This window comes from Aquarana catesbeiana, linkage group LG07 (assembly GCF_042186555.1).
Source record: "Aquarana catesbeiana isolate 2022-GZ linkage group LG07, ASM4218655v1, whole genome shotgun sequence".
NCBI classification, from domain to species: domain Eukaryota; kingdom Metazoa; phylum Chordata; class Amphibia; order Anura; family Ranidae; genus Aquarana; species Aquarana catesbeiana.
The window spans coordinates 106301577-106325165 of record NC_133330.1 but is presented as its reverse complement, the minus strand read 5'-3'; the positions used below and the strand labels follow the sequence as shown (position 1 = coordinate 106325165).

At 40.5% G+C, this 23589-nt stretch overlaps 1 protein-coding gene across 4 annotated transcripts in view; it reads right to left on the bottom strand.

The window, feature by feature from the left end:
• Positions 1-6054: 6054 nt before the first annotated feature.
• Positions 6055-23589, bottom strand: part of CSNK1E (casein kinase 1 epsilon) — a 98559-nt gene continuing 81024 nt past the window's right edge. For 3 of the 4 annotated variants that reach the window (XM_073592584.1, XM_073592586.1, XM_073592587.1), the window contains 5 exons: positions 19874-20022; positions 12517-12709; positions 11117-11256; positions 9236-9297; positions 6055-7393 (listed from right to left, as the gene is read on the bottom strand). In XM_073592584.1, the coding sequence (XP_073448685.1) occupies positions 9265-9297; positions 11117-11256; positions 12517-12709; positions 19874-20022 (515 nt within the window). In that variant the 3' untranslated portion in view covers positions 6055-7393; positions 9236-9264. The remainder of the gene's footprint in view (positions 7394-9235; positions 9298-11116; positions 11257-12516; positions 12710-19873; positions 20023-23589) is intronic. The other variant, XM_073592585.1, reaches the window with a different exon arrangement.

The following is a 23589-nucleotide window of genomic DNA, read 5'->3' as shown; positions in this document are numbered from 1 at the left end:
GAAAGATGTCCACATCCGCTCTACCATCCACAATGACACCGTGGTGGAGATCCAAAGAAGATGCGGCCTCATTGTAAAGCCCGAATGTGTCCACGACTACAATATGTATATTGGGGGGGTGGATTTAAACGATCAGATGCTACAGCCCTATTTATCAACCAGAAAGTCCTGTTACTGGTACAAGAAATTTGCATTTCACCTGTTTCACATGGCCCTTTTTAATTGGTTTGTCTGCTACCAAAAAGCAACTCAAAACCAACAAATTACCTACCTCAAGTATATTGAAGATATTGTCACTGCCCTCATTTACCAACAAGGTCCCGCCCCAGGAAGCATTCGCTCTGATAATGTGAGTCGACTTTAGGAGCAACACTTTCCCTATAGCATTCCCCCCCACAGAATCTGGAAGAAGACGCCAAAAGAAATGCCGTGTATGCAGCAGAGGAGTTAGAAGAGATTCCAGCTATTGTCCCCAATGTCCCTCCCAACCTGGCCTGTGCATCGGAGATTGCTTCAAAAATGATCATACATCCATCCAATATTAGTTCCCCTTATTATTACCAGACTGCCATTTCCCCATTTGCCTGCTACCATGTTAATTAACTGACCCTGGCCTGTTTACCGACAATGTCTTTGCTTGCTGATTTAAACCACATTTCTGACTTCCACATGCACCAACCTCAGCCTGTTTACCGACGATGCCTCTGCCTGCCGATTTAAACCACGTTTCTGACTTCCACGTGCTCCGACCTTGGCCTGATAGTCAACTATGTTTTTGCCTGCCACTTGAACTGATCTTTTGGCCATCTACTTTAGTACACAGGGGTCTCACATATGTGAGGGGGTTCAGAATAGCGTTCTGAGTAGAGAAAACCAGTTTTTCGTTTTCTGTGCTCCCAGAACAGGGTCTGGTTGCCCGGAGACTTCAAAGCGATTTGGGTGGGAGAAGCCTCTACCCCTGTCCCTAAGCTTGATGGTTCTTCCTGCTGCCTGGACCAATACTTTGGCTGTGCTGACCATATTGCTGCCTGTAATGACCCATGACATTATGGACCATGTTTCTTCCTGCTGTTTGGACCAATACTTTGGCTGTGTTGACCATATATCTGCCTGCTGCCTCTACTGACTTTGGACAGTATTTCTGCTGGGACACCTCTGCCTGTTACCTGGACCTGTGCTCTGGCTGTGCTGACAATATCTCTGCCTGTACGAACTACGGACAGTATTCCTGCCTGCTGCCTGGATGATTGCTTTTGCTGTCGCTGACCTCATTCCTGCCTGGACTGATGCTCTCCTCTGTGGACCACTGCACTTCTAAAACCACAGGTAATCTTTTGTTATTTGGTATGTACCTGCTATGTGTTAGAAATATGAAGGGCCTTCAAAAATGTGATCATAGTCAGAAAATGATATGTGTAATTAATGCTGCTAGAATGCCTGGAGGTGCTACTTGGATTTTGGGCCTCTGTATGTGGCCAGGCTGTGTGAAAGTCTCAAACATGTGGTATCGCCATACTCAGGAGGAGTAGCAGAATGTATTTTGGGGTGTCATTTTTGCTATGTACATGCTATGCATTATAAATATCTTATAAAGGGACAACTTTGTGTACAAAAAAAATGCATTTTCATTTTTTTTCCAAATTTTCCAAAAACTTCTGGAAAAAAATGAACCATTCAAAACACTCATTATGCCTCATAGATTATACGTTGGGGTGTTTTCTTTCCAAAATGGGGACATTTTGTGGACAATTCCATTGTCCTGGTGCTCCAGGACCTTCAAAAATGTAATAGGTGGTTGAGAAAGGATATGTGCAATTTATGCTTGTAAAACGCCTGAAAGTGCTACTTCAATGTTGGGCCTTTGTATGTGGCCAGGCTGTGTAAAAGTCTCACACATGTGGTATCGCCATACTCAGGAGGAGTAGAGGAATGCATTTTGGGGTGTCATTTTGCTATGTACATGCTATGTGTTAGAAACATCTTATAAAATGGACAACTTTGTGTAAAAAAAAATGCATTTTCATTTTTTTTCAACATTTTCCAAAAACTTCTGGAAAAAAATGAACTGTTCAAAAGACTCATTATGCCTCAGATTATATGTTGGGGTGTGTGCTTTCCAAAATGGGGTCATTTTGTGGACAATTCAATTGTCCTGGTGCTCCAGGGCCTTCAAAAGTGTAATAGGTGGTTGAGAAAGGATATGTGCAATTTATGCTTGTAGAACGCTTGAAAGTCAATGTTGGCCCTTTGTATGTGGCCAGGTTGTGTAAAAGTCTCACACATGTGGTATCGCTATACTCAGGAGGAGTAGCAGAAGTATTTTGGGGTGTAGTTGCAATTATGCATATGCTGTGTGAGAGAAATAACCTGTTAATATGACCAGTTTGTATAAAAAAAAAAAATCTTAATTTTCCCAAGAATTGTGGGAAAAAATTACAAGTTCAAAAAACTCACCATGCCTCTTAGTAAATACATTGGACGGTCTACTTTCCAAAAAGGGGTAATTTGGGGGGTATTTGTACTTTCCTGGCTTGTTAGTGTCTCAAGAAATGAGATAGGCCTTCAGGTGAGATAGTACATCAGGTGTGATCAATTTTCAGTGATTGGCACCACAGTTTGTAAACTCTATAACTTTCACAAAGACCAAATAATATACACGAATTTGGGTTATTTTTACCAAAGATATGTAGCAGTATAAATTTCGGCACAAATGTATGAAGAAAAATGACTTATTTGCAAAATTTTACAATAGAAACTAAAAAAAAGTATGTTTTTTTTTTTTAATTTTCGCAGTTTTTTTGTTTATATTGCAAAAAAAAAAAACCAGTGGTGATTAAATACTTGTTTGTTTGGATACAGTGTAGCATGACTGAGTAATTGTCATTCAAAGTGTGAGAGCGCTGAAAACTGAAAATTGGTCTGGGCGGGAAGGTGCATAAGTGTCTGGTATTGAAGTGGTTAAACATTACCTTTCCTTTTCAATCTGCAGTGTTGTAATTTTCTGTAAAATGCAATATGGCTACGTGGAGGTGTTCTCTACACAGACTACGTGTATAGAACACTGCCTTAAAATGTAATTTTCTGCTTCTGTGATTGGCTTGATTTTTCCAGAAGTCTGCACTAAAATACAAATCAGATTTTTGGCATCCCCCTGCAACAAAAATGTAATTTTTGGCAAGATGGAAATGGAAAATCACATCCAGAGGGATGCAGACCGTACCAATTTCCTCAGAGCCCTGCAGGTGCAGCAGCTGACTGATAATTATAAAACCACTCCCATACAGATTTACTCTGTACATGCACAGACAAAAAAAAAAAACACTATTTTATCAGAATAACAAAAATGAATCTGCAATAAAGTTTGTTAAAATCACCCAGATCACCCACACTGAGAATGTTTTTTCGCAAAAAAGTGGAGTCACTCTTTAAATACAGCATGATGCAGAAGTCATTTAACAGACATTACATTTTAAAAACATAAAAGCTCAGCCTGGGCTCACAATGGAATACTGCATAGACCAGTGCTCACAGGTCATAACATGAGCACTGACCTATGCAGCACATGGCTTTCCACCAGCAGAAATTTTGCAACCAATACCAGACAAAATTGTTAATCTAAAAAAAAAAAAAAAAAAAATGTATAAAAAGGAACCGATCTCTGGACTGTGTATAACAAAGCATCTCTACTCCTAAAACTGGTAATCCCATTCCACCACTAGATGTCATCAATCTTCTGGGCTGAATGAAGCCCAAACCTATTCAACCTAAAGGCCTCATGCACACTCATACACACTCGGTGTTTTCCCAGATCTCCTGAACGCCTTTCTCCTGGCAGGAGAAAAGAAATGATTAAGATGCTCTTAAAGCTGCATTTTTTGCAATTCCTTTTTGGAGCGTCAATTCATTTCATTAGCCATAAAATAGCTATATTTATCCATCTTGGACCTTTCTCTGGGAGAAGAAATCCACAGTAAAAGAGCCAGTGACAAAAAGCTAATCCTGGCTTTAAAGTGAAACTGGTTCCGTTTAGACCTTTTATCATTTAAAGGATAGGTTCACCTTTGGGAACATGTTGCATACCCCACCCATTTTTAGGGTGAAACATGTAACATGTTCCTAATGCTGCAGTCACCGCCTGACCCCCCCCCCCCCCATGGCAGCAGTATGGGGAGAAGTTCCCTGTACTAGCTGTCAGTTTTTTAAATCAGCGTGGACGTGCAGGGCTCCGTGGGCGTGCAGGGCTCTGGTAGTTGGAATCTGTCAGTGTATCTGTTTGCCCGTACAGGATCACTGGTGCAATGCTTTCCAGGCTCCAGAAAAAAATAAAAAATAAATGCACTTTTTACCTTAAAAAAAAATGTTTTTTTTTTTGAAAAGTGAACTGCTCCTTTAAAAAGGTCTATTCGATGAGGTGAGCGGCCATTTTTATCGGTTTTGTTGGTGGACACTTTTTTGCACTTTGGCATACGCAGATGAGTTTTCTGGGCATAAACAAAAGACCTTTGCACATTTCTATTGCATTGTGACTGGCACGCGGATGGACTTTGAATTTATACCATTATTTGGATGATTCTATTAACTTGTTAATGAATTTATTTTTCATTTTAGGGCCAATACAGGCTGATAGCCAACAGGAAATAAATGATCTGGTATCACATTTTAATTTTATGTACATATATTTAGTAAAAACTGGTTCATCTCAGCACAGAAACCAATCTACTTCCATTTTTTTTTTACAAAATTTAATTGAACAAGCTGGGATTAGTAGATGATTGGCTACTATGCACAGCTGTCCCAGATTCTGCACTCTCCAGTAAATCCATCCCATAGTGTTACTTTACACAGCGTGGCATTTTGAGATCATTTATTTGAAAGTTGGAAACTTTGATTGTTGCAGATTTTTTATACTTATTCACTAAACTGGTGAGCGTTAATGGTTTTGTTTTATAATTATTCTGGCCATTGAAATGAATTAACGCTCAAGTTCTAAACACGACTAGCAATGTGCATTTACTCACGTTTAGGCGTGTCAATCATTTTTTCTACCAAAACATTGCTGCTTTTAAAACGCACTGGGTTTGTTTTTCTGCCTTTAAATGCCTATGTGCACATGGACACATATGCCAACATTGGAGGGGCATTTGGAGGCAGAAAAAAAAAAAAAAAAAGTAAAATGCTCCTAAAAGTGGCATATGAGGCCAAAATATTGTGGACTTATGGTTAATGCAGGGCATCAGGGTCCTTTTGAGAATTTGACTATTCAAATCATAATTTTAGAAGTACAGGGCCCTCTAATTGGTTCCACTGGTTTATTTTTTATATTTAGTGAAAATGAAAGTGTACTTAAGTTGCTCATGTCATTTGGTGGTTATAGTTCAAAGGGTTTTAGTTCCTCCCCATTGACTCTTTAAAACAACCAGTGACCTGACCAGTATATATCAAAGTTCACACAATACTCGATTCAATCAACAGAACAACTATAAAGTTTTATTATACTAATCAATAAAGTTATAACACTATGTGCTGAAGTAGCTGCAGCTCTGGGATCCAAACCAGTTGCTCCGTTTTACCACAACCCTGGCAGCAGTAGACTATATGTCTAAACTAACAGACCAGTATGTAGATGAAAAGTGAAGGCTATGTTTTTTCCAGTAATAAAAACTTTCCACATTTTCAGGAAGCAAGGAAAGGTTAGTCTCTAAATGGCCAAAATAAATAACACACTGGGGTTGAGCTGCCTACCCAACACTAAATGGAAGACAAAAGGCTGGGGTAAGTGAGACCATGAGAACCCAAAACTTTTCAGATACCAGATTTGTTATATTTTAGCTGTCATGCAGGTATGAAAAATGGATATACAAAGTACAACAAAATTCTTTAGATTTCTTTCCATACAGGTAAATTTAGATAAGTTTTTCACAAAAGCACCAATATTTATTTTCTAGAATATGTTCTTTCTAGATAATGGGCTGCCATACATCAAAACATATATTAATCTATGACTTCAGTACATGGTTCATATCTAAAATTACTTTAGCAATAAAACAGACACTGTTTTAACCACTTTATCATTTTCTACTTTATTACCTCAAATTAACAAACACATTAAAGCTGAAAAAAGTCTATATTTACACAGAAGTACAAAACCCCCCCAAAAAAGTTGCGTATTTCCCCCCCAAATTAATTTTTTTGCATTTTTTATTTTAAATTATAAAGTAATAAAAGTTACCACAAATAAAAAAAAGAGAAAGTAAATATATTGTAAATAAATTAAGAAACCAAACATTGTTAAATATGAAACAGTTTGGAGGGTAAGATCTAGTTCCATGGCGCCATCTAGTGGTGCAGGATGGGCACTGTCCAGGACATGGAGGGAGACAGGAGCTTCAACATTCAGTATCCCACCAGCCAGGACTTTCCCAACTAACTGGTACAACCCTCATTAAAATATCTTGTGCACCTTCACAGTCTTCATCGAAAGTCAGTAAGCAGCCATCTCAGTCTTTAGTCACTGCAGAAGGGCAGAGAGTAAGTTGCAAAACTGTGTGCATTTTTTTTTGTTTCAAATGAGTTAAACATCAAATCACTAGCAGCCACAGTGGGGGATACCCAACAATATACCTACTACTAAAATACATTATAACCTACAACTAAAACTGCTGCAACAGCTACTGCTGTTTGGGCAAACTCTGCCTGTTCTGTTAAAAGAGAGAAAAAAAAAATAATAAAAAAAAAAAAAAAAAAAAACCCTTTTCCTATATTGGTGCTCTTAAGCTGGCATGTACTAAAATCAAGATAGGCCTCCACTGTGGATCTGTGTGGGAAAAAAAACAAGATCCCAACACTTCTCTAGCCCTGAAAGTTCAGTGACCTAAAAATCAAAGTAAACTATGCATTGCTCCATTGTCAGTGCAGACAGAAGAGACAGGTGCAATGGGGTATCCAAGCCTGGGAAAGGCAGCAGAGCAGTGCTGGAGGATGCCTCTCCTGGTAACTCGCTTATTCTGTCCATCTCTTATAGAATAGAAAAAATAAAGTACAGCTAAAATCTTACATTTTGGAAAGAATGTGAAGTTGGAGTACTTTTTTGGGGGGTGGTGTGGGGGGGGGGGGGATGTGGGGAGGGAAGCTAAAAAATAAAAAGGAAAAATATATACAGTATATATCTATATGTAGTGTTCAGTTTAGAGAAAGCAGGAAGAACATCCGCTGTCCTGGACTGCCAACATATCTGGAAGGGAAGCGGAGCCGCAAGCCTCCTCCCTGACGCATCAGTTCTTCTATATCTGTGCCAGAACCAGCATCTTCTGTGTGGCTCTCTTCAGTGGCAGAAAATAAAAGTTAAAAAAATTAAATTCTCATCTTTAAAAGAAAATGAAATACAGTGAAGACACTGGGGAGAAAAGAGAGAAAAAAAAACATTGTTAATGTGTGATAAAGGAATTTACCTTGAAGGCAGTACACAAACCCATTTATAGCTAGGCTGAAAAACATAAAATGTTTTTTCAGCCTAGCTATAGAGTAATGGAAAAAAAAAAAACCCCTGCAAATTCTTTGTTTTGCAGAAGCGCCTATTTGATGAGTGTATGAGCTGATGCAGAGATCTATGAGGTATTAGCGCAAAATAAAATTCTGTCGGAATGGAGTGTACACAATAAAAAGTAATATTTAGTGAACACCAAATAACATGTTTCATGACTAACCAACATTTACTCAGATTATAGGTGTAACAAACTTCGGAAGCTCTGTGTGTCATGCAATAAGCAGCTTGATTCCATGCAGTTTGCTTAATTATGGCTAGCCATAATTAAGACGAAAATGAAAGAAAATGTATCTATAAGAAGAACTTAAGAATGTGAGCTCCCCTTACTAGCTACAATATGCCTTAATTCATATAAGATTTCTAACTTAACACTGGTGAAGCTTAGCAGTTTTTGGGTAGCTACAAGTCAGTTCAGTGACTCTCAAGCTCCCAGGAAGACCCAAACTCTGGGGTGCTCTAGAATGCAGCTCTCACAAGTTGGAGTTTGCCCACCTTCCCAAACTTACCCTTACTGGTCAGTGAAGCCACCACTCAATGATGGGCCAGTATTGAGGTAAAGAACTGAAAGTGTGCGCTCACACCTCTGCATTTAGCATTTGTGGGTGTGGTGTGATCATAGGAGCTGGTCCAAATTTGCACACACCAGAATTCCCCAGAACTTGGAGTCCCTGAAGCCCTAATAGTAAAGCTCAAGTGCCTGACGTATCAAACCAGTGATGCTTCGGAAACTTCCATGACATCTAGGTTTCTATATCTTTAATAGCAGCTTGACCCAAAATAGGTCTGTCTGAAGCTTCCCATGGAGCTTATAGATTGTCAGTCCAATTCATGCTGACATTTACATCTGGAAGCCAACTTTTCAAGAATGATACCACACTGGAACAAACATCTATACAGCACATAGAAAAGAAACTACTTCACATGCATTAAAGAGGTTGTAAACCCTACTTGGTCATTTTTACCTACAGGTAAGCCTATGATAAAGCTTACCTGTAGGTAAAATGAATACCTCCTAAACATGCCATCACATCACTGGCGCATGCGCTCTGAAAGTCCGGCATACTTTGCCAGAACTTCAGAGCCTTGTGCCGGAACCAAGGGCTCCTGCATGCATGTGCAGGAGTGACATCGTGGCTCTGGCCAATCACATAGTTGGAGCTTGCGAATCCGGACAGACAGGGGGAACATATCAGCCCTCTCAGCAGTGACTTTACAGCGCTGGAGGGCTTTGTTCCAACGTGAGTATTTCATAATGAGCTAGTATGTGATGCATACTAGCATATTATGCCATCACCTTGCAGGGTTTTTTTTGGTTTGTTTTTTTGTAAAAATATCTGTGGTGTACAACTGCTTTAAAAAAACAAATTAAACTTAAGCTTTATATAATGGGTTATTTCACGGTCTGTGAGCTGCAGCCCCAATGGGAAACTCATTCAGCATTAACATCCTTACCAACTATATACCCTGTATACCAGCAAAGAGGGGGAAATCTCCACTGATAACACACGTCTAGAAATGTTACATGTAGCTTTTTTTGGACTGAAGCATTCTCCTCTACTATGCTTGTTGCAACTTTGCTCATCAAGCAATCAGATTTTCCTTTTCCTAAACAAAACCCTAAACTGGAGTATATTGATGAAAAAGGAATACTATTTAAACACATTAAAAAAAAAACACCCCAAAACAACTCACCTAAGCAAATATTGGTCCAATGGCAGCCCTCATTTTCCAAGATGGTCAAATGGTACGCTGGCCTGAACAGAAGAGAACAAAGGTCAAATGCACTGCAAGCACTAATCAAGTGAAAGAATTCTGTATGTTTATTGTGAATTATATAAATGGGTTAAAGATTTTTTAGGCCTGGTTCACACTGATGCGATTTTGGATGTGTTCCAGAACCCATGGAATCACTTGACAAGTGAAATAACTGTTCGCAAATATGAAAAGCGATTTGAAAAAGGGTCCTGTGTGTGTTTAGTGCAGCACAATGCGATTTTAAGCTCCATAGACTTGAACGGAAACTGCAGACAGATCAATTATCTGTCCTAAAGTAACACGATTCCACCATGATTTCTAGTATGGTTTGCTGAGAGAGAGACCCTAGGATAGAAATTGCAGTTGTATCCAAATCACATGAAAAAAGGATTAGAATCACATCTGAACGACATCAACTCACATTCCAGCTGTTCCTTGAAATTGTACTACAAAACAGCCTCAAACTCGCACTGCATTAGTGTTACATGGCTTACATGTGTGGAAACATGTAGTTATCAAACGACTATCTCCTGACACACACATACAATAAACATGGAGTATGTGTAACTTCAAAAGAAAGAATTCAGTCTATCACATATACAGTACATTTGGATTGAATCATTCAGGGTTATTAAAGATGTCTCTATACCTAAAACTCTTTCATAAATTTGGATAGAACTGAAACAGTTTAGAACCCCTGCAAGGTTTTACTGCTATCCAGGGCTCTGAATCTCTCCAACAAAGCCTCCAACAACAGTAAAATCTGACACGGGTCTGGGGCTCACAGGAATAACATTTGCCACAGATATTACCCTTGTAACCCCTGCAGCAGGGCTGGAAATTTAGAAGCTGATTTTTAATCACCTTAGGAGGGCCCTAGATGAGTGGGCCAGCGGGCTGATCGAAAAAGATGAAGGGATTCCTCATCGACACAATTGAGGTGGATGGAGGAATCCTCCCCACTGTTTCATTGTATTCTGACAGTGGGACTCCAAAGGGGCACTTTCATATGAAATAGAGAAATTTGCAACCCTGTGCGATAACTGCAGTGACAACCTATAATATACATAAATCTATATTAAAAAATCTATATAAAAGTGCATCAATGTACATCAATCAATATAGAAATAAAGTGACCCATGTTTAAAGTGCTCTTGTGCCAAAGTAACGCATACTCCATTCTTCTGGTACTCATTGCAGATGATGAAACAGATGATAAAACAATTAAGTGCATCGTGTCCACTCTTGTGCTTCCCCTTTGGTGTATGGGTTCACCTTAGAGCATGTGTTCTATATTGATTATTGTATATGGATGCACTTTTATATAGATTTATGTATATTATAGGTTGTCACTGCAATTATCGCACAGGGTTGCAAATTTATTTCATATGAATGCAATATGTGTATATAGTGTATGCTACACAGGTTGTTATTGGGAGCATCGCATAGGATTGCAATTTTTTATTGTTTACAATTGCAACTTTTAAATCGCATAAGATTGCATTATTATGCTCACTAGATTTTTTTTACATAGGAAGGAATATCTCACCACCACTATTTAACTGTAGTCAGTAACAATTAGGATTTAGTAAGATTACCATATGATTACTTTTGGATAGCGCAGCATTACATTGGTATATATTTATTTGGCACGAGCATATGGGACGTAATCAATGCTAGCAGCTGTCCTTAAATCATCTCTAATTATCATTTGGATTTTTACATGGTAGCTCACAAGACTTTGTTTTTTTAGGTATGTTTAACATTACAGTAAAAAAGAAATCTGTCTCACAATTGCTTTATGGTGTATGGTCTCACCTGTGATGCTGAAATTCGTGAAACTTCTTGTCGCCCTGTGAGATCAGAGGAAGACACATTTGCTGGAGCTCCTCGATGTAACCTCATGCTGACCTTGCGCTCTCTGTCAACCCGTGAGATTGCCCGAGGAGAAGTGTTACCTAGAACATTAATACAAAATCAGTCAAAACAGAGTATTGGTAACTGTAAGCGCAAAAACACAAGTCCATATATAACAGGAGATATAAAGGGCTGCGCAACTTAGTCCATAGGGGACGGGCTGGAAGTTCAAGGGTTAAGTGGTAACCGGTAATGTAATGGTTAAGGTAGGCTGGTAGGCTAGGCAGCTGCTGTCCTTAGAGAGCTGGCTCTGTGATGGATGAGAGAGGGGTAGAGAAGGAAGCGCCACCTGAGTGTAGTATTAACAAATGTTTAATGACACCAGGTAAAAACACACTTACAGGATAAAAACATATAAAAGGCTCATCTGTATAGGTATGTGGTCCTTGGTGATCCCTCTGATCCTCTGGTGGTAACGCTGCAGGGATTCTGGGCTGCAGAAGGTGGATTACCAGCCGGGAGCTTCTTCTGCGGCCATCAGGAAGAGACTAGGGACCGGCGTGGAGCGTGCGTGACATCACAGGTCGTCCGTCCACTTCCGGGTTTGGTATCCAGGGGAGGGATCGTCCAGGGAGGAGGGCTTGCAGGGAGGTTGAGAAAAGGTTGGGCTTGAGCCTTCTCTCAACCTCCCTGCAAGCCCTTCTCCCTGGACGATCCCTCCCCTGGATACCAAACCCAGAAGTGGACGGACGACCTGTGATGTCACGCACGCTCCACGCCGGCCCCTAGTCTCTTCCTGATGGCCACAGAAGAAGCTCCCGGCTGGTAATCCGCCTTCTGCAGCACAGCATCCCTGCAGCGTTACCACCAAAGGATCAGAGGGAACACCGAGGACCACATACCTATACAGATGAGCCTTTTATATGTTTTTACCTGGTGTCATTAAACATCATTTGTTAATACTACATTCAGGTGGCGCTTCCTTCTCTACCCCTCTCTAATACGAAATCAGTTGCAGCAGTATCCTGTGACAAGCTCCCACGAAGTGCTCTTTACAGCATGTACACTTTGTGTCCGAAAATATGTGTCAATTTAACAAATACAAAACTATTAGTAATCTGAAAATTCAATAGGAAAATGTACATGGTTTCAATATACTATATGAAAAAACTATAAATATGAACCCATCTTGCAGGTCTTCGGACACAAAAAATTGATGACTCCATGAACTGTCTGCAGATATAGAAATTCTCGATTTTTGTCCCTGCTTAAAAGCACCCATAAATGTACATCTCAAAGAAAAGGGGCATTAAAATAAGAAAAATAGATTAGAGGAAAGCACTTTGCAAAGTCTTGCTTACCACTCTGCTGAATTCGGGATGCTGGAGTAGAGGCTACTGGTTCTCCACCATTTCTGAGCCGGTTAGGGGCTGCACCAGTGGGAGGACCAGGGGGTAACGCTCTAGTTGTAGAACCTCTGAGCTGGCCCATCCTCTCTTCTCTATCATGTTCTCTTCTTTCCCTGTCCATATCTTCTGGATTCCGGGCTGCACCCTACATAGAACATAATTTAGAATTTTGTTCTTAAAAAAAATGAAAAGCATGAAAACAGGTTTATGATTTTTGCAGGAAATCAGAATGCATTCTTAAAATGTAGGTTAAAATTATACTTATCACAAGCATGGTGAATTCGTATGTGATGAGAAATAATGCATAGGCAGATGTCACCTTTAGCGAAAGTCACATAAGTCATATGTTAAAATGATCAATACATCCTGATACATACGCTGTTCTACATACAGTATACAGTTAGGTCCATATATATTTGGACACAGGCACAATTTTCATACTTTGGGCTCTGTATGCCACCAGAATAAAATGAAATGAAACAATTCTGCTTAAATTCAAGGGGTTGAACATAAATATCAAGTACAAATTTTAGGAACTGCAACCATTTTTATACACCGTCCCCCATTTTCAGGGGCTCAAATGTAATTGGACAAATTAATATAATCAATAAATAAAATGTTAATGGCAATGACTTCTGGCAATGACTGCCTGAAGTCTGGAACCCATGGACATGACCAAAAACTGGGTTTCCTCCTTTCTGGTGCTTTGCCAGGCTCTAACGGCAGCTGTCTTCAGTTGTTTTTTGTTTATGGGTCTTTCTGCCTTTAGTTTTGCCTTCAACAAGTGAAATGCATGCTCAATTGGGTTGAGATCGGGCGATTGACTCAGCCATTGCAGAATATTCCACTTTTCCTTCAAAAGCTCCTGGGTCGTTTGCAGTGTTTTGGATTATTGTCCATCTGTACTGTGAAGCGCCGTCCAATCAACTTTGCTGCATTTGACTGAATGTGGACTGATAGTATATTTCTAAATACTGCAGAATTCATCCGGCTGCTTTGGTCTTCTGTCACATCATCAATAAACACCAATGACCCAATGCCACTAAAAGCCATGCATGCCCATGCCATCACACTGCCTCCACCAGGACGTTGTGTGCTTTGGATCATGAGCTATTCGGAGCCCTTTCCACACTTTTTTCTTCCCGTCATTCTGGTACAGATTAATCTTAGTTTCATCTGTCCAAAGAATGCTTTTCCAGAACTGGTCTGGCTTTTTTAGATGTTTTTTGGCAAAGTCTAATCAGGCTTTTCTATTCTTCAGGCTTATGAATGGTTTGCACTTTGTGGTGAACCCTCTGTATTTGCTCTTGTGAGGTCTTCTCTTGATTGTAGACTTTGACAAGGATGCGCCCACCTCCTGGAGAGTGTCTTTCACTTGTCTGGATGTTGTGAATGTGTTTTTCTTTACCATAGAGAGGATCCTGAGATCATCCACCACTGTCTTCCATGGACGTCCAGGCCTCTTTATGTTGCGGAGCTCACCAGTGCGTTCTTCTTTCCTCAGAATGTACCATGATGTTGATTTGCCACTCCTAATGTTGCTGCTATCGCTCTGGTGGTTTATTTAATTTCCTTTTTGAAGCCTTACAATGGCCTGTTTCACTTGCATGGATAGCACCTTTGAAAGCATGATGTAGGTTCACAGCAATAGATTCCAAATGCAAATACCACACTTCAAATCAATTCCAGACCTTTTACCTGCTTAATTGATTAAAATAATAACAAAAAGGAGTAGCCCATACCTGACCATGAAACAGCTTTTGATTCAATTGTCCAATTACTTTTGAAAAAGGGGATGGCTATTCTTAAGAGCTGTATTTCCTAAACCCTTCCTCTGATTTAGATGTACATACCCTCAAATTAAACCCAACAGTGTGTACTTTTAGCCCATATATAACTATAGCTTGAATATGTTTTGGTAAATACCTGAAAAAAGCTAAAATTGTACCTGTGTCCAAATATATATGGACTGTATTATACAGTATCTCACAAAAGTGGGTATACCCTTCACATTTCTGTGAATATTTTATTATATCTTTTCATGTGACAACACACAGCCATTAATGTTTAACCACTGGTAACAAAAGTGAGTACACCCCTAAGTGAAAATGTCCAAATTGGGGCCCAAAGTGTCAATATTTTGTGTGGCCACCATTGTTTTCCAGCACTGCCTTAAACCTCTTGGGCATGGAGTTCATGAGAGCTTCACGGGTTGCCACTGGAGTACTCTTCCACCAGCTCCATGATGACATCACGGAGCTGGTGGATGTTAGAGACCTTGCGCTCCTCCACCTTCTGTTCGAGGATGCCCCACAGATGCTCAATAGGGTTTAGATCTGGAGACATGCTTTGCCAGTCCATCACCTTTCCCTGCAGCTTCTTTAGCAAGGCAGTGGTCGTCTTGGAGGTGTGTTTGGGGTCGTTATGTTGAAATACTGCCCTGCAGCCCAGTCTACAAAGAGAGAGGATCATGCCCTGCTTCAGTATGTCACAGTAAATGTTGGCATTCATGGTTCCCTCAATGAACTGTAGCTCCCCAGTGCCGGCAGCACTCATGCAGCCCCAGACCATGACTCCTCTCCCACCACCATGCAAGACACACTTGTCTTTGTACTCCTCACCTGGTTGCGCCACACACACTTGACACCATCTGAACCAAAAAGGCTCATCTTGGTCACATCAGACCACAGGACATGGTTCCAGTAATCCAGTTATCCTCATGGCACATCACAGGAAGCACCTCCATGGTTAACAGAGGACAGAATTAAAATTAGACCTGGGAAACTTAACATTAATAAAACACCAGGACCAGATGGCTTGCACCCGAGGGTACTTGCGGAACTCAGTCAAGTAATTGCCAGACCATTGTTTCTAATTTTTACTGACAGTCTTCTGACTGGAATGGTACCAGCTGATTGGAAAAAAGCCAATGTAGCACCAATATTTAAAGAGGGCCCAAAATACATCCCTGGGAATTACAGAGCAGTTAGCCTAACATCAATAGTATGTAAACTCTTGGAGGGGATGATAAGGGACTATATACAAGATTTTAGTAATGAGAACGGTATCATTAGCAGTAATCAGCATGGATTCATGAAGAATCGTTCTTGCCCAACCAATCTATTAACCTTCAATGAGGAGGTGAGTTGCCATCTAGATAAAGGAAGGCCCGTAGACATGGTGTATCTGGATTTTGCAAAAGCAACTGACACAGTTCCCCATAAACGTTTACTGTACAAAATAAGGTTCGTTGACATGGACCATAAGGTGAGTACATGGATTGAAAACTGGCTACAAGGGCGAGTTCAGAGGGTGGTGATAAATGGGGAGTACTCAGAATGGTCAGGGGTGGGTAGTGGGGTCTCCCAGGGTTCTGTGTTGGGACCAATCCTGTTTAATTTGTTCATAAATGACCTGAAGGATGGGGCAAACAGTTCAATCCCTGTATTTGCGGACGATACCAAGCTAAGCAGGATGTGGAAACCTTGCAAAAAGATCTGCACAAATTAATGGGGTGGGCAACTACACGGCAAATTAGGTTCAATGTAGAAAAAAGTAAAATAATGCATTTGGGTGGCAAAAATATGAATGCAATCTTTACACTGGGGGAGAACCTCTGGGGGAATCTAGGATGGAAAAGGACCTGGAGGTCCTAGAAGATAGGCTCAGCAATGGCATGCAACGCCAAGCTGCTGCTAACAAAGCAAACAGAATATTGGCATGCATTAAAAGGGGATCAATTCCAGAGTTAAAACGATAATTCTCCCGCTCTACAAGACTCTGGTGCGGCCGCACCTAGAGTATGCTGTCCAGTTCTGGTCACCAGTCCTCAGGAAGGATGTACTGGAAATGGAGCGAGTACAAAGAAGGGCAACAAAGCTAATATAGGGTCTGGAGGGGATATTAGTTATGAGGAAAGGTTGCAAGCACTAAACTTATTCTCCCTGGAGAAGAGACGCTTGAGAGGGGGATATGATTTCAATATACAAATACCATACTGTTGACCCCACAATAGGGATAAAACTTTTTCGCGGAAGGGAGTTTAACAAGACTCGTGGCCACTCATTTTACTGCAGCAGGTTGGCTCCCCATACGCGAAACCATGTTACTGTACGTGGTCTCACGGGTCTGTATAGCAGGAAACCTGCTGCACAGTAGGGGTGCCGATGCTCGTGGCCGACGGTTGCAATGACCTCCGGCCACGAGCCATTGTGATCAGGAGACACAGAACAGGGACGAGTGTGTGTAAACACACACTTCCCTGTTCTGACAGGAGTGACAGATCGTGTGTTCCTATTAGCTAGGTCACTTCCTGTAGTTAGTCCCTACCCCTTCAGTTAGAATCACCTCTCAGGGAACACAGTTAACCCCTTCACCGCCCCCTAGTGTTAACCACTTCACTGCCAGTGACATTTTTACAGTAATCAATGCATTTTTAATCGCACTGATCGCTGTATTAATGCCAATGGTTCCAAATATGTGTCAAAATTGTCCAATGTGTCTGCCATAATGTCACAGTCACGATAAAAATTGCAGATCGCCGCCATTACTAGTAAAAAAAAAATAACAATAATAAAAATATTATAAATCTATCCCCTATTTTGTAGACGCTATAACTTTTGCGCAAACCAATCAATGTACGCTTATTGCAATTTTTTTTTTACCAAAAATATGTAGAAGAATACATATTGGCCTAAACTGAGGAAAAAAACTTTTTTTTTTTTTTTAATATATTTTTGGGGGATATTTATTACAAAAAGTAAAAAATAATGCGTTTTTTCCCAAAAGTGTTGCTCTTTTTTTGTTTATAGCGCAAAAAATAAAAACCGCCGAGGCGATCAAATACTACCAAAAGAAAGCTCTATTTGTGGACAAAAAAAGGACGTCAATTTTTTTTGGGTACAACGTCGCACGACCGCGCAATTGTCAGTTAAAGCGACGCAGTGCTGAATTGCAAAAAGTGCTCTGGTCAGGAAGGGGGTAAATTCTTCCGGGGCTGAAGTGGTTAAAATTAGAAGAAAAGAGGTTTAACCTTAAACTACGTAGAGGGTTCTTTACTGTAAGAGCGGCAAGGATGTGGAATTCCCTTCCACAGGCGATGGTCTCAGCGGGGGGGGGGCATCGATAGTTTCAAAAAACTATTAGATAAGCACCTGAACGGCTGCAACATACTGTAATATGTAATACTGACATATAATCACACACATGGTTTGGACTTCATGGACGTGTGTCTTTTTTCAACCTCATCTACTATGTAACTATGTCCTTAGTCTGCTTGTCTTCAGCAAACTGCAGGCTTTCTTGTGCATCATCTTTAGAAGATGCTTCCTTCTGGGATGACAGCCATGCAGAGCAATTTGATGCGGTGTGCGGCGTATGGTCTGAGCACAGACAGGCTGACCCCCCCACCCCTTTGACCTCTGCAGCCATGCTGGCAGCACTTATAGGTCTATTTCCCAAAGACAACCTCTGGATATGACGCTGAAAACGTGCACTCAACTTCTTTGGTCGACCGTGGCGAGACCTGTTCTGAGTGAAACCTGTCCTGTTAAACCACTGTATGGTCTAGGCCATCGTGCTGCAGCTCAGTTTTAGGGTCTTGGCAATCTTCTTATAGCCTAAGCCATCTTTATGTAGAGCAACAACTCTTTTTTTCAGATCCTCAGAGAGTTCTTTGCCATGAGGTGCCATGTTGAACTTCCAGTGAAGATGAGTAAGAGAGTGGGAGCAATAACACCAAATTTAACGCACCTGCTCCCCATTCACACCTTGGACCTTGTAAACACTAAAGAGTCACATGACACCGGGGAGGGAAAATGGATAATTGGGCCCAATTTGGACATTTTCACTGGGGGTGTACTCACTTTTGTTGCCAGCGGTTTAGACATTAACGGCTGTGTGTGAAGTTATTTTGAGGGCACAGCAAATTTACACTATTATACAAGCTGTACACTCACTACTTTACATTGTAACAAAGTGTTATTTCTTCAGTGTTGTCACATGAAAATATATAATAAAACATTTACAAAGATGTGAGGGGTGTATTCACTTTTGCGAGATACTGTAGGTTTTATATGTAAATTTTGACTTTTCTGGTGGACATCAAGCTTGGCCACACCCCACCTATCTGATTGTGCTGCCAGTGGCATGAAGAAGTGGACAGGGCAAAGCAACTTTTTCAAACATCTTCAGCAGCCTGTGCCTCTGGATCTACTGATCATTCTGACATATGGCTTTTATGGGAAGTTTTCTTGCCCAGGTGTGTGACTTGTTTATTTTAAGGTACAACTATATAGTTTTTTTGGTTAATTTGTTCCATGTTCCTAAAGTAGGTGAACTTGTGTAGCACTGCTAATCAAGTTTCTAGTCACGTTATGGGGACTTTGCAGAGTGAGACTCATGGGTATCCGGAGTTACCAATGAACAGTTACATTGCTAAATGGTGGTTGGCTGTGCAGGTAAGATCATGTTCCTGAACGATCATAAAAAAAAAAAAAAAAAAAAGAAGATACAAAAATATTTAAGTTTAGACTGAATAAACAGGCATTGATCTGAGAAGCATCTTTTTGCAGAAGACAATGGCGATAGATTTTTCAAGTCTATGCCAGACACTCATTTTGCCCTGACAGCGCTTAGCTAAGTTCAGTCAGGGAGGGTTGACTCACATTGCCCATTTATTCTCGTCTGTAAGAACCTTTAAAACACCATTTTGTAGGCCTGTTTTAAATTTGTCTACTACTCTATCAGCCTACTGAGCAGTGAGATTAGTGCACATTTTTTAACCAAGGGGCTTTGAAAGCAAGCTAGTTAAAGAGGAGTTCCGCCCTCCCACGGAAAAATTTAAAGTCAGCAGCTACAAATACTGTAGCTGCTGACTTTTCATATTAGGACACTTACCTGTCCAGGGTTACCGCGATGTCGGCAAACCAGAGGATTTTCGGATTGTCTCTCAGGTGCTGCCGCCGCCGCCATGATTGGTAAGGGAAAGCGGCAGTGAAGACTTTCGGCTTCACAGCCGGTTCCCTACTGCGCATGCGCAAAGCACGCTGCGCTTTCTAACTGGCCCGGCAGCAGAGGAAGGAGAAGGGGGTCTGAACTTCCAAGGGACGGCGCCTCTGTCTCCCGGAAGTGAGGAAAGGTACCTGTCAAAAACAGGTCCCCGTTCCCCCCTGAAAGGTGCCAAATGTGGCACCGGAAGGGGGGGGGGGGGAGCAGATAGGTGGAGGTTCCACTTTTGGGTGGAACTTCGCTTTAACTTTTAGATAAATTACCCTCAAAATGAACCCTACAGATAAAATCCCATACTTACAAATTTCAGCATGTTCCAGTCAAAAACATAGTCATATGAGAACCCTTGCCGATGGAAGAGGTTACGGAAGAGCTGTCTCAGGTAGGAATAGTCTGGTTTATCATCAAACCGAAGGGAGCGACAAAAATTCAGATATGTTGAAAACTCAGCTGAAAGAAAAAAAAAAGTTAAGATGGTGTGAAAAATATCTTGGGATCTATTTATGCTTTTTCACTTACAAACACGTGCATCTTTAAATAGGGGTGCCATTCTGAGCTCCTAAGAATGCTAGCTACCAGGCTGTCTTGAGTTTTGGCACTTTTGACTCCCTGACCTGGAACAAACCTGCAGATTAGGAGTGCAGGCAGTGTACTGGGTCAATGACTCAAAGTAATGAAGCCATTAAAAGCATACGAAAGCTATCATTTTCAAAGGGAGAGGTCTGCCTCCATATTCAACAGAAAGGCCTCATGAACAAAGGACTTTTTTTTTTCCTTCCCCGAATGCCTATGCTCCAGGTGAGGAAAAAGCAGCATTAAAATGGTGCCTAAAGCCACATTTTGCAAACCCATCTAGGCGTGATATTTTTTATTTTATTTATTTATTGTTTTTTAAGGTTGAAATGGATGGACTTGTGTCTTTTTTTAACCTAACTATGTAACTATGCGTGTCATGTGTTTGGGTGTCCATTAATTCCATTGGCCAGAATTATAATTTATTCTGGCCTTTGGAACAAATGCCCGAGTGCTAAAGCTCATTTATACTGTGGCAAAATGTGCTGGCCCTGTTTTTTTTCCACCTCTAAATGCCTGTAAACACCTATGTGTGCATGAACACAAAGTCTAACAGAGGGGGGTTTAGATGCAGAAAAAAAAAAATTTAAAAAAAACATGAAACGCCTCTAAAATTTTGGGAGGCCTTATAAAGTGTGCAAAACTGCACAAATATGAATAGGGTTATAAAATATATTGCTGGATAGAATAGGGAACAGCAAGAACCTCTCTTGGAATTTTGTTGCTTTCTGTATCATAATTGTAGAAATTTTTATTTATTTTTTATTATTTTTAAGAGTGGGAAAGAAAAAAAAAAAAAAAAAAAGTTAGAACCTCTGTGAAAATGTATTGCTATGCTTGTCTGAAGACACTAATTTCATGTACTAGTGTAAAATAACAAAAAGAAAGAGGGCACAGGTGGTACTAAAAAAAAAAAAAAACCCTTGCGGTTCTAAAGCCCCTTTTACACATGCGGACCGTTCGGATCCGCCTGTCAGTTTTTTCAGGCGGATCTTAACAGTCGCTCCATACAGTTCTATAGAGCGTCGGATGTCAGCGGTGACATGTCTGCTGACATCTGATCCGCCCCCATCTGATCCGCAAAATCTAGACGGATGGATGTCCTATTTTCCATCTGTCTGGCGGATCGGATGAAAATGGACAGGAGGTCCGGTATTCAACTGATCCCCCCATAGAGGAGAGCGACGATCTGACAGGTCCATCCCTGCACAGAGTGCAGAGACGGACTTGTCATCTGCCGGCTCAGCGGGGATCAACTGAGCGATCCCCGCTGAGCAAGCGGAGTAGTGAAAACGGACAGCCATGTGGGAAAGGGGCCTAACCCTTCCCCTACTTTAGCCAATAATACATTTTATAAACTCCTATTTTTTTTTTGGACTTCAACAGTGTAAGCCTGTCCCAATAAGTTACACCGTGAAAAAAAAAAAAAAAAAAAAAATTAAAACATTTACTGTGAAGACGCTTTATAAAAAGTTTTCAGACAGATATTCAGCTGGAGCAGCACTGCCCCTTCCTGATTATCTAGCAAGAGTCAACCATTCTATAAAAAAAAAAAAAAACAGACATCAGAGGTGCAGCTGTCACATTCAGGCTGGGTTCACATATATGTGGGTCCAGTGCGGTTTCTATTCAGCGGTTCAGGTGCGATTCAGGTGTGAATTTGACACTTAAAATCGCACCTGAACTGGACAGAAAAACACAGAACCTTTTTTAATTTGCACTGCAACCATCCTGCAAATATGTGAACTGGCTCCATTGGAAGCCAGTCTCCTTCACAGGTTGTGCAAATCGGAAGTGGTTCAAAGCGCATCCGATTTGCATATATGTGAACCCATCCGAATAGTGAAAGCAGGAGGAGAGATTAATGTCGGGCTTGTAAGGTCTGTTAAAAGTAGATGTAAACCCTTAGGGCTCATGAACACGGGCAGAAAACTGCGGCTGCTAGGGACACCTTTTTTTTTATATACACACATGAATGCAGCTTCATGCTATTTAATGTGGCCATGCACTTATGCGCAGCATTCAGGCATTAAAAAAAAATGCCATAAAGCTGCGCTTTGAGAGGCGCTTATGAGCATAATTTACACGCTTTCACACACAAGCATACATTTATTCTAGCTAACAGAATGAGTTTACAGGCATATGGCGTTTATGAGTATATGAGCCTAATGTGCATAAAGTCCAAATCATCCAAAGTGTTTCCCAATATAACAGGAAATGTGCACTGTGCAAACTTTGGGGGTATCAGAATCATTTTTATTAATAGAAACTTTTTTTAAAAAAACCTGTGCAAAGACATTTACTTTTATCTACACAAGTGCCATTATAACCAACAACAAGACACACCAGGTGAAAACATGTACATAATTAAAAACATAAGTGGAATACTGGGCATAGTTGCATATATCCGAGGACTGTGTCAAAAGGGAAAACTGTACCATTTGCTTACAAACCGATTTTGAAACATAATTTAGAAAAGCCGTATATGTCCTATATGCAAAAAGCACATCCATTCCTAAAAAATATAAAGGCACTTATATAGATACGGGTATATCTTTACATAGAGATAATTATTGTATAAATATTATATTTATTAAAATTTGTAAAATTATTTTGATATGCCAGGTGTATGTGCACATTTACTTTTTCACTTGACCCTCTCTTGGATATTTATATGAATAACTTTCTGGCAAATGGGGCAACCCCCTAATTGAGGATAGTCTGCACCAGAAGACCTAATTAATTAGGTTGGAATAGGTACATGATTTTGTTTCTTTGTTGCTTCCCAAAAGGGGCCTGTGAAGAGTGCTGAATTTTAGCAAAAAAAAAAAAAAAAAAAAAAAGGGACGTACACCACAACCAGTTTGCATTTATCAGCTTATCTGGCACTTTCCAAATAGGGAAAGGAAAAATGCACATAGGCAGACTGCGGTAAATAAAGTGATAAACAACTCTTTAAAGAGTAACTCCACTTTTGTTGAGTAAACCCATTCCCCTCTGGGTGTTCAATGTACATTGTAGGGATTGAAAAAAAAAAAAAAAAAAAAAAACTGTGTTGCAGATTCCTACCTTTTGTTATTCTGAGAAAATACCTGCGTGTTTGTCTGTCTCTATGTGGTAAATAAATCAAATGGGAGTGGTTTCATAATGATCTATCAGCTGCTGCACCTGCAGGGCTCCAATGAGGAAAACTGCAGGGTCTGCATTCCTTTAGACTCGATTTCCTACTGGGAGTATCTCACAAAAAATGTAATTTAAGTTGCAGAGGATGCCTGAAATCTGACTTGTATCTTAGTGCAGGCTTCTGGGAAAATCGGTGAGCCAATCACACAAGCAGGAACTGATGTTTCTGGGGGGCGTTCTGTACACATTCTGTGTACAGAACACCTCCAGGTAGCCATATTGCATTGCATTTACAGAAAATTACAGTGCTGCAGATTGAAA